General features: G+C 44.8%; 1 protein-coding gene across 4 annotated transcripts in view; it reads right to left on the bottom strand.

The window, feature by feature from the left end:
- Positions 1 to 16,760, bottom strand: part of spidr (scaffold protein involved in DNA repair) — a 50,771-nt gene extending 34,011 nt beyond the window's left edge. For 2 of the 4 annotated variants that reach the window (XM_034105212.2, XM_034105214.2), the window contains exons 1-8: positions 16,565 to 16,760; positions 16,093 to 16,254; positions 15,893 to 15,956; positions 15,123 to 15,305; positions 9,100 to 9,242; positions 4,973 to 5,202; positions 3,776 to 3,873; positions 1,569 to 1,788 (exon numbers count right to left, since the gene is read on the bottom strand). In XM_034105212.2, coding sequence (XP_033961103.1) covers positions 1,569 to 1,788; positions 3,776 to 3,873; positions 4,973 to 5,202; positions 9,100 to 9,242; positions 15,123 to 15,305; positions 15,893 to 15,956; positions 16,093 to 16,254; positions 16,565 to 16,579 — 1,115 coding nt within the window. In that variant the 5' untranslated portion in view covers positions 16,580 to 16,760. Of the gene's footprint in view, positions 1 to 1,568; positions 1,789 to 3,775; positions 3,874 to 4,972; positions 5,203 to 6,156; positions 6,306 to 9,099; positions 9,243 to 15,122; positions 15,306 to 15,892; positions 15,957 to 16,092; positions 16,255 to 16,564 lie in introns of those variants that run through there. The other 2 variants (XM_034105213.2, XM_034105215.1) reach the window with 2 other exon arrangements.
- Between the last annotated feature and the right edge of the window lie 825 nt (positions 16,761 to 17,585).

Below are 17,585 nucleotides of genomic sequence, written 5' to 3'. Positions count from 1 at the left end.
TATATACTCCTCAGCATGATTTTGATAAGATTATGTTACTCTGTGGCCTGCGAATAATGAGTCAGTCAAAGGTTGTGTAACTTTGTATTTTCCTGTAGTTTCTGACTGCCTGATTATGATGTGAAACATCAAAAGCAGCGCAAGAAAAGGTTTCACTGACCAGTATTATATTCATTTCTCACAGAAATGTATCCGCGTCATAGAGTTGTAATGTTAGACGTATCTATTCTTATTACAGCTAAAACCACTAAGAAATGTTTAAATGGCAGATATTCCCGTAACTGATTAATCGCTTAGTCATTGGTTCCAGCATCTCAATTGTTCAACTCAAAATATTGTTAACTTAATACATTTTGGGATTTACATACTGGCAAAACATAAAAAAAAGCTATTTTACAATGTTATCTTAGGTTTTAGGATATTGGCATTTTCTCCTAATTTGACATTTTCTAGCCCTAACGATAAATCAAGAATAAGATCTGGAGATGATTTTATTATGATAATAATTGTCAATGCAGTCCTATTTCTTATAACGGCTTGCGATTCTTCCTAAATTGCAAAAAGAACACTTTAAGCTGGCGAATTATTATTTTAACTTTATCTCAACGTCGAAAGTCTTCTGCATCGGGTGCTTAAAGGTGGGGTAGGTCATTTTAGAGTAACCAGCTCGAGTGCGCTAGAATTTGAAAATACACAACCGGAAAAAATCTGCCACTTCCTTCAGAGTTCCTTACAGAGCCCCTCCTCCAACACACACGAACGCGCACATGACCAATGAGGGCACGAGATAAGTTTGTGCTCAGATGGAAGGCTGACAGGCAGGTAGGCCATCCAGTTACTTTAGCCGGGCCGGCTCAGATGATTGGTCGTGTTTTTTACAGTACTACGGCTTCCACAGATACATTTTTTATGGATTTTTTTAGTCAAAGCACTTCAGATATTCATTGCTATCGGGATGTTAAGAGCATTCCATGGAATATAACAAAAAGTGTATCTCGAGCCGGTTTCTCAAACCCCCCTTTAACAAAGCTGTCACTTTCAGACTCTACTCGATATAATAAGTATCCAAATCAAACTGCAGCAAAATGTGGTTTTCATTTAAAGACCCCTTCAAGACACATTTCAAGACATGTGAAAATAATCTGCTTTGAATAGCAAGTTGCGTCTGATAACTTTAATAGTTTAACTTTTGCAAAATTACGTATACTCTTTTACCATCATGGAAAATCTATAATCTATGCATGAATGCAAATAAAGTTCATTTGAAAGGGTTTAGAGATAATGAGAACAACATGTCTCCTACTTCTCTGAAAGTCTATTCCCAGTGTCGTTCCACTGGAGGTTTCTTATTGGACACAGTATTGGCTCCAACATGATGTTATTAAATCCTGCTTGTGTGTACATGTGTTCAACTCAGATTTAAGGTGAGCACAGCGAAACAGGCTCTGCACATACTGATATAATTCTGCACAGTGAGGCTCAAACATCCCAGTGAAGTAACAAGAAGAAAAAAAACATGTTAGTGTGTAGGGGGGCTTAAAAGGGAGACATGTATTACATCCTCTCACCATGGCGGGTATATGTGGACGATGTCTCTGGGATCAAGCATCAGCTGGGCTGCAGTTTCTCTGTTGAACAACACCAGCAAACCAGCTCTTCCTTCAGGGGGGGCGTCGCTGTGCTGGTGGCCCTCTGCGGGGGGGTGCTGGTGCTCGCAGTGCACCAGTTGCATGCTGCACTCCTCCTGAACCTCCAGCACCTCCAGCACCAGCACGCCAGGCCTGTCCACTGGAGAGCAGAGCAACAACAACACAGATGTTGAGTGTGTGTTTGTGTGTAAAGAGTGCACTCATACTCTCCCGGACTCTTGCTCTCTGAGGGACTTGTGTTATAAGGGTAATTCACTTTTAGCATCAGAACATTTTGCACTGTATAACTTTGAAAGTTGTTACTGACTCAAGAGTAGAATATGAAACGCACCGAATCCCAATGGGTGAGAGTGCAAATGTTTGGAATTTTACCACAACGCTGACTTTGCTTCTGGCTCAAGCAGAGATAACAAGGAGGAGCAAATAAAATAAAAAGACAATGCCCTGAAGCAGTAAAACAAACTACCCATGCAAATTCTGTGGGAAGACTTGATTGCATGTATTTGTGAAAAGTGCAGCACAAGAGCTCTCAGTCAATGCAGCTCTGTGTACGCCAGCAATCCCCAAAAATAGCCAGAGGGGGAATTTTAAAGGAGTAAATCATATCAAAAAGGGAGATTAAGAACAATAAAGTTGAAACAAACATTTGCCTAAACACGAAACCGAACAGTTTATTTGGTGCGTGTAGGTCCCATATGATTAACTCATGGGAAGAACCACGGGCAGAACGCCAAATCTGAAATTGTCCTCAAGTCATCCTCTTGGCCTGTAATGAACTGATAAATGATAGGCGGGGCAAATACCCCGCGAAGGAGTTCAAGTATCTCGGGGTCTTGTTCTCGAGTGAGGGAACAATGGAGCGTGAGATGGGCCGGAGAATCGGAGCAGCGGGAGCGGTACTGCAGTCGCTTTACCGCACCGTTGTGACGAAAAGGGAGCTGAGCCAGAAGGCAAAGCTCTCTGTCTACCGGGCCATTTTCGTTCCTACCCTCACCTATGGTCATGAAGGATGGGTCATGACCGAAAGAACGAGATCGCAGATACAAGCGGCCGAGATGGGTTTTCTCCGCAGGGTGGCTGGTGTCTCCCTTAGGGATAAGGTGAGAAGTTCGGTCATCAGGGAGGGACTCGGAGTTGAGCCGCTCCTCCTTCGCGTCGAAAGAAGCCAGTTGAGGTGGTTCGGGCACCTAGTTAGGATGCCACCTGGGCGCCTCCCTAGGGAGGTGTTCCAGGCACGTCCAGCTGGGAAGAGACCAAGGGGTAGACCTAGGACCAGGCGGAGGGATTATATCTCTTCGCTGGCCTGGGAGCGCCTTGGGATCCCCCAGTCAGAGCTGGTTGATGTCGCCAGGGAAAAGAAAGTTTGGGGCTGTCTGCTGGAACTGCTACCCCCACGACCCGACCACGGATAAGCGGGAGAAGATGGATGGATGATGGATGGGGCAAATACATCAGGAAATAATTCACAGTCTATATTTGAGTGCACTTACATTTCACACCAACATGACAGCATCAAATATAAACAGGTGTCTTGTAACAGCATGATCTAGCAGGTAACAACGCTATTATAGCTAAGAACGAACCAGGGAGTGGGACAAATACAGTGAACTCTCCTGAAACGCTTTAATTATGTATGACTTAAATGCTTTAAAAAAAAAAAACAGAAGTGTTTTCATTGCAAAAATCACTATTTATTGGAGCTTAAAAAATCAGATCAAGTCAATAAACCTCCCACTCCGTTCAACTCTTTACACATTACGCTAATCAAAACATCGAATGACCACAAACTCAGATCAGGTGGGTGCTTTTTTTCTTTTTCCACAATCAACTGCCAACCTTTAAGCCACTGCTGGTGTCAATTCTGAGGGAGATACATAACAACGACAAAGCACAAGTGGTTTGGTATACCACGAAAAGGAAAAAAAGAACTAGGCAAGCAGCTTCCTGTCACCTACATATCGAATTCAGAGTTCACAGCCACAGTGATCGACCTACAGCCAGCACATCCTCAGCGTGGCCTTTCTCCATACAGAAGGAAATCACAGGCTTCATCCCACTCACAAATCAAAGTTCATTGTTAAAATAGTGATTCAGATCGGAGAAGACAGTGTGTTTGTGTGGATCACCTGTTGCCGTGGCCTCAGAGATGGACTGGTGCCTCCAGAAGCTAACAGCTGACCTCTGTCTGCACTGGAGTCGGTTCAGCCTCTCAGCGAGGCCTCCACTACGCACCGAACACACACAGAGGTACAGTAGATGACGTTACTTGATCAAATCACGCAGCACATGGGAAATTGTTTATTTCAAAGAACAAGATTTTCTGATCTCAGACTACAGATAGCCATCTGTCACATTAGGTGGGCTTGGAAATGGCAATGACATTTGGCACCCACATCATGACACCAGGTGTCCCTTTCATCGTCAGCTCTGCCGTGGAAACATTGTCGCCTGGCAGCAAGTATTATGCCTTCTTCTCGGTTTGCTCTTATTTTAAGGCAACAAACTGTGACACTTTATAATAATGTGTGGTATGGGCGCATGCTAACGCCATAGATGATCATTTCCATTAAGTATGATATCTATAATGAAGGTCCTTAACCCCAGAATGCCTATTTGTGTATCAACTACTCTAGTAGTAAAGAAAACCTTGTTTTTCTCACGTCTTTGTGTTGAAAGACGATTCCGAAACGTATGCCCATAACAAGCATTTTTGCTCAAACCTTTGTATTTAAAACACTTACACAAATGTTATTCCCACAGAGGAGCATTCCCACACATGCTTGTGCAAACATGAGATTGTTTATTACAAAGGGCTTTAAATTGTCAGTTTACTGAAATGTGTTTTGGAAGTACTGAGCATAATGATGAATGAATATAATGTGACTTGGATTCAACTGCATGTGTCAGGTTTGTTAACGGATGTTTTGATATAGTTTTGCTGTTGTTGAACAAGTTACTTCAATTTGTTTGGAAATGATTCAGTCCTCACCGTGGAGGCATGGGAGACAAATACCATTTCACTTACATATTCATGGTTACATGGGTTGTTTATTTTCTTTATTAATGTGTATTTTTGCAATCAGTTACAAGGCTTGAAGGCTGCTGTTTCTGTTTTTAGCGCTAGAACAATCCCTGTCCTCATGTTACCCGATGTTCAACACACTGCAGTACCAAACTATAAATTGGAGGGGAAAGAGAACAATAGAATAGGATCAGGTTTCGGGGATTAGCAGATATTTCTGGTCAAGATTTCAGAACGAGACAAAAAGCTGACCTTGCACGTCCCTAATGTGACGTTGAGAAAACAAGAACATTATTCAAACCTTTTGAATTTCCTTTTCTTTTTGGCAGAGTCTTCAGGTGTCTTGGACTGCATGTTGGACTGCAGTTTCTGAGGCGTCTGCAGCATTGCCTGAGCTGACCTGACCCAGTCCCTGATGGACTTCCTGCTGCCGTCGCCGCTCTGCACAGGAGAGTCCGGTCTGATGGGAGTCACCGCGGCGTCAACATCCTCGCCGTCAGACACATAGCCCGAGATCTCAAGCTCTGCCGTCTAGAGATAAAGACATTTATTAATAATTAACTTGAATAAATCAAAAAAGGTATTTGACCTAGTTTTGGAATATGTCACGTTTGAAGGAATAGAAGTGTTAATTTGCAGATCAAATTACAATATGTATGCCCGTTGGGTGAGGGATCTAATGACACACAATTGGAAGAGCTGAGATACCGTAGCCAGGGTTGTGGTTAAAAATACTACAAGTTTCCTGGATTCTTTTAACAAGTAATAAAGCCAGCCTGACTGCATGAAGCCAACCCTTTTATTTTAATTAATTAGTATTATATATTTTTAAGTATACAATTGTTGGTGCATGTACATGTGCATATTATATATATTAGAATGATATATTATTAATTGTAGTATAAATGTATTGCTATTGATTTAGGTATGCTACTTTAATTGTTTGTATCTACATCTGCATTTTCATGTGCTCTGTTCTCTATCATTGCAAAATCAATAAAACTGTTAAAAAAAACAATAAAATAACGCTATGTGTGAGGGGAATATGAGATAGATTTAAAATGGCCTCAGCCTTCAGTAAATTAATAATGAGTCATTAAAGATGAATTAAAATAAATAAAGTGTATCACACAGTGGGTGGATAAGGTACACTGACAGGCGGATGAATCACAAGATATAATACCAAAACATTGGTTTCTGCTCTCACTGCTCGCGACACCTGGAGGAAACCGTTCTCATGGAAAAATCCACAAGAAACCTGAGTTCCTGTCATGTGCAGACAAGACCAGCATACCAGGCTCTAACAGCCAGCGCGCTCTCTTGTTTGAATCAACTTGACCCTGCTAGGCGCCGTGCCAGCAGACGTCACACTCTAACAGCGAGAGAGAAAGGAACACTATGTTCCTGGCTATGGATCAACAATGTTTTTCACCCAGCACTGAAAGCATTGTAAGCACACAGCTCTGCTCAGGCTCATCCACTCACATGTTGTCCTGAACAAACAGTAGTAAGATGTTTATAGCGCCGCTCTGTTGACACGCCCCTGATGCAGCGAGGACCCTGATGTGGTGGAGGTTGTTGACCCTTTAAGTGCCTGATGTGGACAAGCTCCACCTGGGCAGCTGCCATCCTCTTTGGCCTCGAGATGCAAAGTCGCCCTCAGAGCTCCGCCTATCCACTCTCAGCGTTATATACAGAAATCTGGCAGACATACGTGAGTGAGTCAGCCGATCGTTTATCTGGAGTAATAAACTTTGATTTGGACTGAGATATTCTGTTAGATCCGGATTGATTTACAAATTGGCTGTTTGTAAAGCACGGTTTCCAGGCAGCAAAGACATTTAAACTGATTTTTTAGAATTACTATTATTTTTATATACTATAAAAAGTAAAAAAATAAATAAAAATGTGGATCAGTGTTTCCCAAAGTCAAAAATGACATTCTTTAATGTCTTATTTTGTACACAACTCAAAGATATTCAGAAATAATTCACATTTAAGAATCTCACATCAGAGAAACCCTAAAGAAATTCAACTGATGATGAAAATAGCGGGATTCAAAATAATTTTTGGACAACTAACTTTGCAACTATACTATGAAAGATGCATACATTTTAGTCAAACCATATTGGATTTTTTTTTTTACATTTAATCTTTCTAGGAAGCCTCTGACCACAAGCATGTTAGGTGATTTTTTTTTACCCCAAAGAGCTGATATCAGCAAATTAAAATGTGACAAGAGGAAGTAGCTGGGTCTGTGGGCTGGATGTTTATCTGTCGACAGACTTCCTCTCACAACACACCAAACTGCACAAACTCAGAGCTTCAAATCGCAAGACACTGGTTCCTAAAATGCATGTTGTGTTAAATCAGCCGGCACATTATAGAGTGCTGCAGGGATAATATATTTTTGGAGCTAAGAAGAAGGTAATTTCCTTGACAAAAAGCCAATGAGATTTTACGGCTGGATTTTGGATTGTTGCAGTAATAACAAATGTATGATGGTAAATCGTTTTTTTCCAGTATGATAATCATCACAAAGGAACACTAATTTAATGTCTGAAGCATTATTGACTCACTAGAATTAAAACGCAAACATAAGGCTATGAACTGAACTTGCATTATATCAACATCACTACCACTGAGAAGATGAGTGTTGTGTTCGATGGCGTTGAATATCCCGACAACCACCTGATTCTCATTTAGCCACTTGAAAGAAACCACATGTTTAAAGACACTTAAAAGCTTTACAATTCATTTTGGTGGGGTATTTACTGATGTATTTTCTGTCCTACACTAAAACGTGTCTTAACCAAAGCAATTCTTTAGGCCTCTATCCAAAAACCCATTCAAATGCCAACTCATTTCAGGGTTTTTGGACTCATTCCTGCTTTGGTTCAATTGATGGCCTCAACCACCAAGAATATTTTAATAAACCGCTATCTTCTCAACCGCATCACCTCAGTCATTTGGCCACACGCAGCAGATCAACTACATGTATTTCCAGTTGTTGTAAATGTGTGCGACACAACAAAGCGCTGTGTGTTTTGTTTTTTAAACGTGAAAACACCTTGACCACTCCTTGTACATTCTGTCAATGTCAGCCCTGCCTTTAACACACACCGCTCCTGAAAGACTTCTGAGAAGGAGCCGTTGATCCAAGTCTGCCCAGTATTCAGGGCCCACAAAAGATTGCCTACTATGATAACACCAATGAAATAGCATGGTGTGTGTTCAGCGAACCACAGTGTATGAATCATATTTGAAGTTTTTCTATTCAGAGAGCTATGAAAAATGTCCATCGCAGTTTCTCAGAGCTCAAGCTGACGTGATTGAATGACTGGTTTTGTCTTTTGCTCCTGTGGGGATTGTCCACAGTATTGAGTATGTAAGTCGCCTTGGATAAAAGCGCCTAACAAGTGACATGTAATGTAATGTCTTGAAAACAGTCTAAACTTGAAAAAATATTCAATTCAATGAAATGCAATACAATAAAGCAAATTTAAGAAGCTGGAACCATCAAATGTATGGCATTTCTGCTTGGAAAATGACTTGATAGCTCATAAAAACAATGCATTTTCTATATGTTGATTATAAAAAATATGTTAGAGCTCTACAGTGTTTGGATCTTCTTAAATAACCCTATACCAATGGTTGAATTTATTCCACATTTGAGTTTCAGAGTACGAAAAGCAACTACTGTCTTTATTAAAGTCGGAAAAGATTATCTCTCAATTGTTTTAATATCTGACTTGTATCTGTGAATAAGTGTCAGCTTATCTCTCCAACCTCAGTCAAACCTTTATTGGCCTCTCAGCTTGTGAACTTTGACACTTTGGAATATAACCTGCACCGAGAGAGAGAGAGAGAGAGAGAGAGAGAGAGAGAGAGAGAGAGAGAGAGAGAGAGAGAGAGAGAGAGAGAGAGAGAGAGAGAGAGAGAGAGAGAGAGAGAGAGCGAGCACAATGCTGGTTCAAGCCTGCAAGGTCCTTTTAGGAACAGGTTTTCAATACTCCACCTAGTGGTGTAATGGTTATAATTTAACTCTAAACAATCAAACAAATATAGGTCAAAACTGGAATTGATGACTCCAAATAAAAATGAATAACTTGAGATGTTCTTTTAGGTTATATTCAAACATGTGCTTCCATGCTATGTTAGCCACAACTAATGGTAAAGCTCATTCGGTTTAGAAAACACAAAATATCATGTGGTGTCGCATTGGACTATAGGAAAACTAACATTTAAGGATAACTGCATGCATTGGTAGTAAACTGAGCACTTTCATTTAGAAACATACACTGGGCTAAAAAATATATGTGGAGGTTAAGTGGTTGTGTGGCGCCATCTAGTGTGTATGACACCTTTGAGGAATGTGTTAAATGTGGTATCTGAGGCAATGTATCAGTATGACTTTAGTTCACTCACATTTGAAGGGTTAAGAGGTAAATCCTCAGGTTTTTCCTCAAAGGACTCTGATTCACAGTCTGAGATTTGTTGCCCGCTGTCCTTCTCAACTTCTTCCTCGGATTCTTCCAGATCAGTGTCTGTGTCGATAACAGGAAGGTCATCTAAAGAAAGAAAATAATACTATAAATGAAAACAACAGGTTTGACAAACCGATCCTGACTCAATGTTTACTTATCAGACAAGTCTGGGGTTTTCGATAAAATCTCACTGCCTATCAGTGCACAGAAGTTGTTATCAAGTGGACAACATGTGTTCAAAGGACAAAAGCTGAGTCAACTACATGATAACGTCGGGTTACGTAGTGTAACCCTTGTTATATTAGCACAGGCGGAGCCCTCTACTGGACTCTATGGGTACTCTCTTACCCCGCAAGCATTCTCCCACTGAGACTTCTATAGACGTAGCCGGCCCTGGGCGGGCCTACCTGAATGTGCGCGCATCACACCGTATAAAAGGAGGCCTCGCCTCCTGACTATCATCCTACACCTCTCTTCAGCGAGCGGAATAGGACAGACAGTGCCCCGAGTAGAGGGCTCCGCCTGTGCCAATATAACAAGGGTTACACTACGTAACCCGACGTTATATCTCTCACAGGCTCCGCCCTCTACTGGACTCTATGGGTACAGTGGGTGGAGCCGCGATGTATACGCGCACTGTCGTCCAACAATATTCCACCCTACTGCCCCTGACCGACTATCATGGTCAGCAGCTGCTGCCCCACCTTCTCCTTTAACCCGGTTGTAACCGAGGAGAAATCTGGGCTGTGGCTGACAGAGCACACCCTGCTGCGCTTACCTCGCAAAAAGTGTGCTCAAAAAACAGTGCCGGGGGACCCCCCCACCCTGGATGGGGAGAGCCCCCTCGGCCTTGAAAGGGCTTACTACACGCCTGCCTCCCTGAATCCCTAAGGATAACAGGGAGAGAGCCAGAGCCCCTGCCCCACACTCAAACACTGACCCCGTGCCGAGTGTGTGGACTAAAGTGTGGAGGGCTCCCCCCCCTCCTGCTCTCGGCAGGAGGAGAGCAGCCCTCCAGCCCTGTAAGAGCCCAGTGCGCCACCTCCACCCCTCCCGGGACCCTCCGAAGGCCCGAGAACAGCGAAGGCGCATTACGTCCGGGGAGGGGGTCAGATGCCAACTGACCCACAACCCCCCTCCCCCCTACCAGTCCTGTGTTGCCCCCGCAAGTACAGACGAGGAGAAAGAGCCCGACATGTCCTCAGGAGGGGGAGAATGAGACGCAGCGGTGGAAAGGCGTATAGCAGCTTCCTTGGCCATGGCTCGTGTGCAAACGCGTCCACCCCCAAGGGTGGGTCGTCGCTCCGAGCCACGGAGAACCACAGGGCACAGTGGCTGTTTCGCCGGCATGGCGAACAGATCCACTTCCGCTCTCCCGAACTGGGCCCAGATCTGCTTCACCACCTTCGGGTGAAGCACTCACTCGCCTGGCAGGGGGCCGCCCCTCGACATGAGGTCGGCTCCCCCGTTCTCCAGTCCCGGGATATGGAGGGCTCTCAGAGATAACACCACCTCTGAAGCCCATAACCACAGTTCCTCCGCTGTGGTCAACAAGGCGGCGGATCGAACTCCGCCCTGCTTGTTGATATAAGCCACTGTGGTGCTGTTGTCGCTCCTGACCATTACATGTTCCCCCTGAATTAGGGGCCTGAAATGCCAGAGGACTAACACTACCGCCCGTAGCTCTAGGAGATTGCTGTGTCGAGACTCTGTTAGAGCCCAGCGCCCACCTATAGCCCTCTTCAGGCAGTTCCCTCCCCATCCTGTTCCGGATGCATCCGTGAACACTGTGATGTAGGAGGTCACCCGTCCCAGTGGAGACCCCCTCCGGAGGTGATCCGGGGACCCCCAAAACCGGAGGTTGCCCCTCACTGAGGGGGGTATGGTCACCAGCCGCCACTTGTGCCTCTTGGGATCCAAGCGCAGGCTGGAGAACCACCTCTGCAGGCGGCGCATATGTAGTAACCCTAACGGGACCATCATGTGAGCAGCCGCCATGAGACCCAGCGTCTGCATGACAGTAAAAGCTGTCACTGTTGCCCCCTGTCGCAGTCTGCGTACCCCCTGAAGAAGGGACGCACGTCTGCTCTCTGACAGGGTGGCACGCAACGTGCCTGCATCGAGCACCACACCCAAATACAACGCCCATTGGTGAGGTATGGGGGTGCTCTTTTTCCAATTGATCGCAAAGCCTAATCTGGTTAGGTGTGTGATCAATTGTGCTGTGCAAAACATTGCCTGTTCCCGTGACCCAGCCATGACTATGAGGTCGTCTATGTAAAAGAAAACTCTCATGAGGTGTGCGCGCAGCGGTTGAAGCGCTGTGGCCACACATTTGCTGAATGTGCGTGGGGATAGGGAATAGCCGAACGGCAGCCTGTTGTACTCGTAGGCTATTCCCTGGAAGGCAAAACACAGATACTTTCTGTGCTTTGGAGCAATTTCTACATGAAAGTACGCGTCTTTCAGGTCGATGGTGGTGAACCAATCGCCTGGCTGCACCAGCCCCAGTAACTGTTTCATAGTTATCATGCAGAATTTCCTGCGGGAAATGTGGCGATTCAGGCCGCGGAGATCTAGAATAGGTCTGAATTCCCCTGTCTTCTTGGGAACCAGGAAGTATATGGAATAAAGACCCTCTTCCCTGTGCTGAGGATGCACAACAGACACAGCCTGTTTCTGCACCCAAGCCTGAATCTCTGCTGAGAGGAAACTCATCCCCTCTCGAGAGGATAGCTTCACCTCTCGCATGCCCATAAAAGGGGGTGGGACGCTGCAGAACTGGAGTGAATAGCCCCGTTTCAGCGTCCTGTCCATCCACTTTGATAGTACACAGCTGAGTTTCCATTCCCCATAACACTGTGTTAAAGGGCATGCACTCAGCTGTGGTGGGGCCGCAGCTATAAAGCTGTGGTACTCTCTGGCGACCCGTCCCGCCGCAAAACTCCCCGTGAAGGGAAGATTCGCCCATGGAGGGTCGACACAGAAAGGGCCGATTATTTACTGAGGACCCTAAACGCACCGCCGCACGCTCATGTGTGAGCGCGCGCTCCCTCAAAATGCTGTTTTCACCCTTACGGTGAACATCATTAATCGGAGTCCTCATAGGAGTAGTGCAGGTCCCTGAACGCACCGCCACGCGCTCTTCTATGAGTGCGGGCGCTGCCATAATGCAACTCTGGTAACCTGCATTAATTGGAGTCTTAACCCCAGGTTGTGTTCCCCAACAGCAATATGCCGGCCATAATGCCTCTGTACCCGTATAACATTACGATAGCTTTTTTTACGTTTCATCACTCTCATCTGCGCACTCCCACTAGCCTCCTCCCTTACAGGAGCTATGGCTGGGGCGGCGAGTGGGGAATCTGTACAGACATCATGTGTAAGTGTAGCATTGTGGAAACAAAGGACACTTAGACTTGGATACAGATCAACTTTTTCTTTATTTTTAAATTTTTTCAAAGGAATCTGTGCATCGAATAGGGAGGAGGCGGGATTCACCCTCGAGTCCCGGGCGAAGAGATTTCCTCCCCCCGCCGAGACGCTACCTTCCCCCGCCAGTCAGCTTCGGGCAGACGGCGCACCCCACCCGGCCGCTCTCTGCTGCTGATGAGCCTGCCGAGGTCGGGCAGCCCTTCCCCGTGGCTGCCGATATGCCGGTACCACGTGATGGGCCGTAGAGGTGGAGGGCGCCGCAGCTACGGGACCCCCGTGCCGGCGCCTCTCCCTCCGCTTCACTGTCGCACTGCGCTCCCTCGCCTGCATGGAAACGCGTGGAGGAGCGCGTAGCGGGGCCGGAGGCGGGGCCAGCGGTAGCATCTTGCTAAGCTGGACCCTTTCTTCCTCCAGCCGGCTGAAGCACTGAGTGACCGAGGAGATTGACCCAAAGAGCCCCTCCGTGGACACGGGGGCTCCGAGGAGATCTTCTCGGTCTTTTCTAGATAGGGCAGTGAGTCCCAACCACACGTGACGAGACGCCACTGTGGCCAAGGAAATCACCCGCCCTGCTGCAGCGGCCACGCCATGAATCAGATTATTCATCTGACCTATAGCGTGGTCCAGATAATCGCTCCCATCTTGTGACAGGAGGGCGGGGGCGGCTGCCTGAGGGGTGATCAGGGAGACGCCCAACACGCCGAGATTATTGGCTGCAGCCGCCATCTGCGTACCGAGCTTGAACATCTTGTCCAGATATTCCAGAGTGTCTCGGTCCCGGGGCAGCGGGGGCAGGGGTCGCTTACCCTCCGCCCAACCAGCCGCCCGCAGACGCAGATGGGCCGCCAGGCTCTCATCAAGGGGGGGCACCCCCGCACACGCTGTGTCCGAGCGGCCCTCCACCTTGATGATGCCTGCCATAGCGGCTACTGGGGCCTTCGTCTTGAATGGCTGCTGCCATGTCGCCTCCACACACCGCCATATATCAGGCAGTTGGGGCGAAACGAAGGTTGGTTGCGCTGGATGCACCGGGCCGTAAAACCCCTGTCACAGGCGGCTTATAGGCCTCGGTGGCAGCGGTGGTGGGAGCGGTAGGCCTACGCGCTCTGCTGCCAGGGTCATCACCGCTGGGAAATCCACACGTGCAGACCTGAGAGTCGGACCTCCCGACACCGAGGCGTCCTCGTCGTCCTCCTCCGGAATCGGAGTTGTCTGGCCCCACGGAAGGGAGAATCGGAACGGCACTTCCTCCTCTCCTGACTCGCCCATCTCGACAACGTCGAGATCCGAATCCTCCACCTCCTCCTGCAGAGCCTCTGCTAACAGGAAATGCTGCCCACGATGCTCACGCATGAGCCGAGGAAGCATCTGGCAGGCTGAGCATGCCGGCGTCGGGCCCATACCGCTCACAGCGTGGTTAGGCCCCATACACAAAAAACAGCAGGGGTGTGGATCCGCTCCCGCGATCAGGTTTGGACATTTCGGGCAGGTCCTGTGGTCAAGAACTGACTCCATTACTCTAAATTTTCCGTCTTTCTAAGCTCCGTGAAAACACTTCCGCTTGCTGAAGAGAAAAGGATGATAGTCAGGAGGCGAGGCCTCCTTTTATACGGTGTGATGCGCGCGCATTCAGGTAGGCCCGCCCAGGGCCAGCTATGTCTATTTATTTATCCTTTATTTATCCAGGAATGTCCCATTGAGATACAAGATCTCTTCTTCCAGGGAGTCCTGACCAACACGGCACACAACAAGTTTCAACATAAAACAAAGGCATTAAACAAAAAAACATACAATTCAAATATAAATACAGAAGGCCATTTGTGCAGTGGCAAGAAGCATAATCACATCTATAGAAGTCTCAGTGGGAGAATGCTTGCGGGGTAAGAGAGTACCCATAGAGTCCAGTAGAGGGCGGAGCCTGTGAGAGATATAACTGAGCAAACTCTGGAAAATGCCAGTAACTGGACGATGAGTTGGAGGAATAGTTAGACAATTTGGAATAAGTTATTCTTTTTAATGTTGATAATATCTTTACCATTCTGCAGTAGAGTAGTATAAGCTGAACTCACAGATAGATACAAACAAATATAAGTAATATTTCTCAGTAAAATATGTTGCTCATATTTAGTCAACCTTAATCTGTTTGCTTTTATTAAGGTGTTTAAGTTTTAGAGCACTATAATTCTTGCATTTAATTGTAAGTATAGTGTTTAGTAAAGTGTTTTTTGTAATACATTGCAGCACAGGACACAAAACTACTGCATTTAAAAAGAAAACAGTCGGGAGTATCTTGTCCCCTCTTTTTGGGGTTATAAAGATGGGCCTATAGCAATGCCTATTCGTTCATGGCCACCCAATGCATGTTGATGTAGTTGCAGTTAGGATTGAATGACATTTGTCTAATCATCGTCTCATCTTAGTCATGGAAAAAAGGTTGCTGACGGACAGTATTAGTCACAGTTTTTGTTAAGAAAACTAGCACTGCCTATGGTTTACCTGCCATGACTCAGAAAGTCACAACAGACGTACCTTTATCAGTGCTGAGCATGCGCAGCGCTCTTGTGTAAGACTGGATTGGAGCTGTGGGTCTCGCCGGTCTCCGAGGACGCTGTTGTTGTTGATCCTGCGTCTCGTCATCAGACTGGTCTCCGTCACTGGAGCTCCATGCAATGTGCACCGGGTCCTCATTGCAGGGGTCAGCCCTGGTCTGCACTGGACAAACACAAGAGAGAGAAAAGATAAGGCGATGTCTGTTTGATGTCAACAAATAAAGCCAAAGAGACATATATACAGAGCTTAATGGCTACATTCCCCACACCAAATAAAGCAATACAACAATTGATATTCCTTTGTGGAATAGATAGAAGGAATCAAAGGTATTGTTTGAGATTAAACTGTATCACTTTCTCAAAAGGCTGTCTTGTATTTATTTATCAAAACAAAAGAAGGAAAACATCTCAACATTAAATTGTGTCAAGAGGTGGAAGATTAAAGATAGAAGTGAATGTCCCCAAACGGCCTTATCTCGGTTTTCTTCCTATTGTTAGATCTGATGATAAACATGACAACATACACTATTTGGCCAGATTGGTAAATTGTGGTGAGACAAAACAATAAATTGAATTGTTCAGTCCAAACGTACATTGAATATAATGTGATTTTATGATTACTGTGACAGTAAATAAGAATAATTTGTATCATGAATGACTATGCCGATGTTTAAAGTGATGATAAAATATCAAGATATTGCAAAGCCCCTAAAGTATTAGAAAATACACTCGAACTTAACAACAAATTACCTAAAGCAGAGGACTGAGCCATCTTTTTTATATCAGACAGTTTTCTTCCTGATGACTTGAGGTTCTGCAACAAATAATAATAATAATAATAATAAGTAATAACACCATCAACAATGTTAAATAAACTGGAGAATAATAGATAATAATTGGTGATGTGAGTATTATGTGTTTCAGTCATGTCATGGTGCATCTTTTTCCACCTTCATGCCCGGAGAGTCCAGAAAACTGTCTCCACACTTCTCCCAGCTCTTGGCAGAAGACGCAGATGAATGGGATCGTGGCTCTTTGTCCAATTTTTGCAAACCTTTTTCGACATCATCAGGAAAGAAGACACGCTTTATATCCTTGTAGTGCCTTTTACGCTACACACAATGAACAAAGAGGAAAGACGGGGACGGTCAGAATACGTTCTCATCACTAAATGCAACAACTGGGTCGAAAGCTCTGACTTAGCTTGTGTTGACATACATCAAGTTTTCACATTAAATTACAACATTGGTTTGTCGTTGTGATAATGAAGAATATATAAACCACTTGATTCATGAGTGACAGGTAAACTGCACTCAGCTGGGGGCGGGCAGAGATAGATAGTTGTCAAAGCTAACTAGCATGTAGCTTAAAGTTAGCATAATCGGGCTAGCAATTTAGCTACCTAGTTAGCAGGTTTCTTACCTTTCTGGAAGCCATGACGACAAAATAAAGTAACTTTAAGCAACAGCTGCCGTTTATGCATGTGTCAAAACAACGTAGTCGAATAGTATCTATTTAATTAACCCATCTTTGTGCAATAGCGCTTTACCGGTGTTTGCTAACTCACTGGTTTGCAAATTTACTAACAGCACTGTGTTGCTCAATCCAGAGAGGGGTGTGTTTGATTATTCAACAGCATGGTCCGCACGCAGTGTGTGTGTGTGAGAGAGAGAGAGAGAGAGAGAGAGAGAGAGAGAGAGAGAGAGAGAGAGAGAGAGAGAGAGAGAGAGAGAGAGAGAGAGAGAGAGAGAGAGAGAGAGAGAGAGAGAGAGAGAGAGAGAGAGAGAGAGAGAGAGAGAGAGAGAGAGTTAAAATGGTATTATATTGAATTGTTATTTTATGTAGTTATCATTTATTTAATCCATATCTATATTTTACGATAGCTTTTCATTTTCATTTATTAAATTGTGTATAATTGTAGTGTCTTATGTGCATCTGTCTTCAAATGTTGAATTGTTTTTATCTTCTCAGTTGTGTTGTCTTATTTTCTGCTTGTACACTTTGTACTTTCACTCCCTTACATTTAGAGAGGGACATTTATTTATTTTCTTTCACTAAATTACAAAATGTATCTGACAGCTTTAATGTCACTACTACTTACTGTTAAACAATTTAATATTTAAAATGTATTTAACATCACTTGAGTTGTGTTGTGTTTGTACTTTACTTTGAATACTTTAAGTCCAGAAACATTACCTTCGAAATATTAAAAAAACAGAAAATGACTATGCTCAAGAAATATCTAAACATTTGCATATAAAGTATGCACAATTAGCTATACTTACGCTCGTTACATATATCTCTCATCATAATGAGTACCTTTACCCGTTATATTTTTCCTGATTATGCTTTTGCACTTTTACTTAGTAAAAGCAGTAAACAGTATGTTCACACTGTGGTACTGGTAAATAGATACAGACTTCATCAAACTAATACAACTACG

Source organism: Pseudochaenichthys georgianus, chromosome 17 (genome assembly GCF_902827115.2).
Source record: "Pseudochaenichthys georgianus chromosome 17, fPseGeo1.2, whole genome shotgun sequence".
NCBI lineage: Eukaryota > Metazoa > Chordata > Actinopteri > Perciformes > Channichthyidae > Pseudochaenichthys > Pseudochaenichthys georgianus.
Note: the sequence above shows the minus strand (reverse complement) of the source record. Positions and strands in the feature narration are given on the sequence as shown.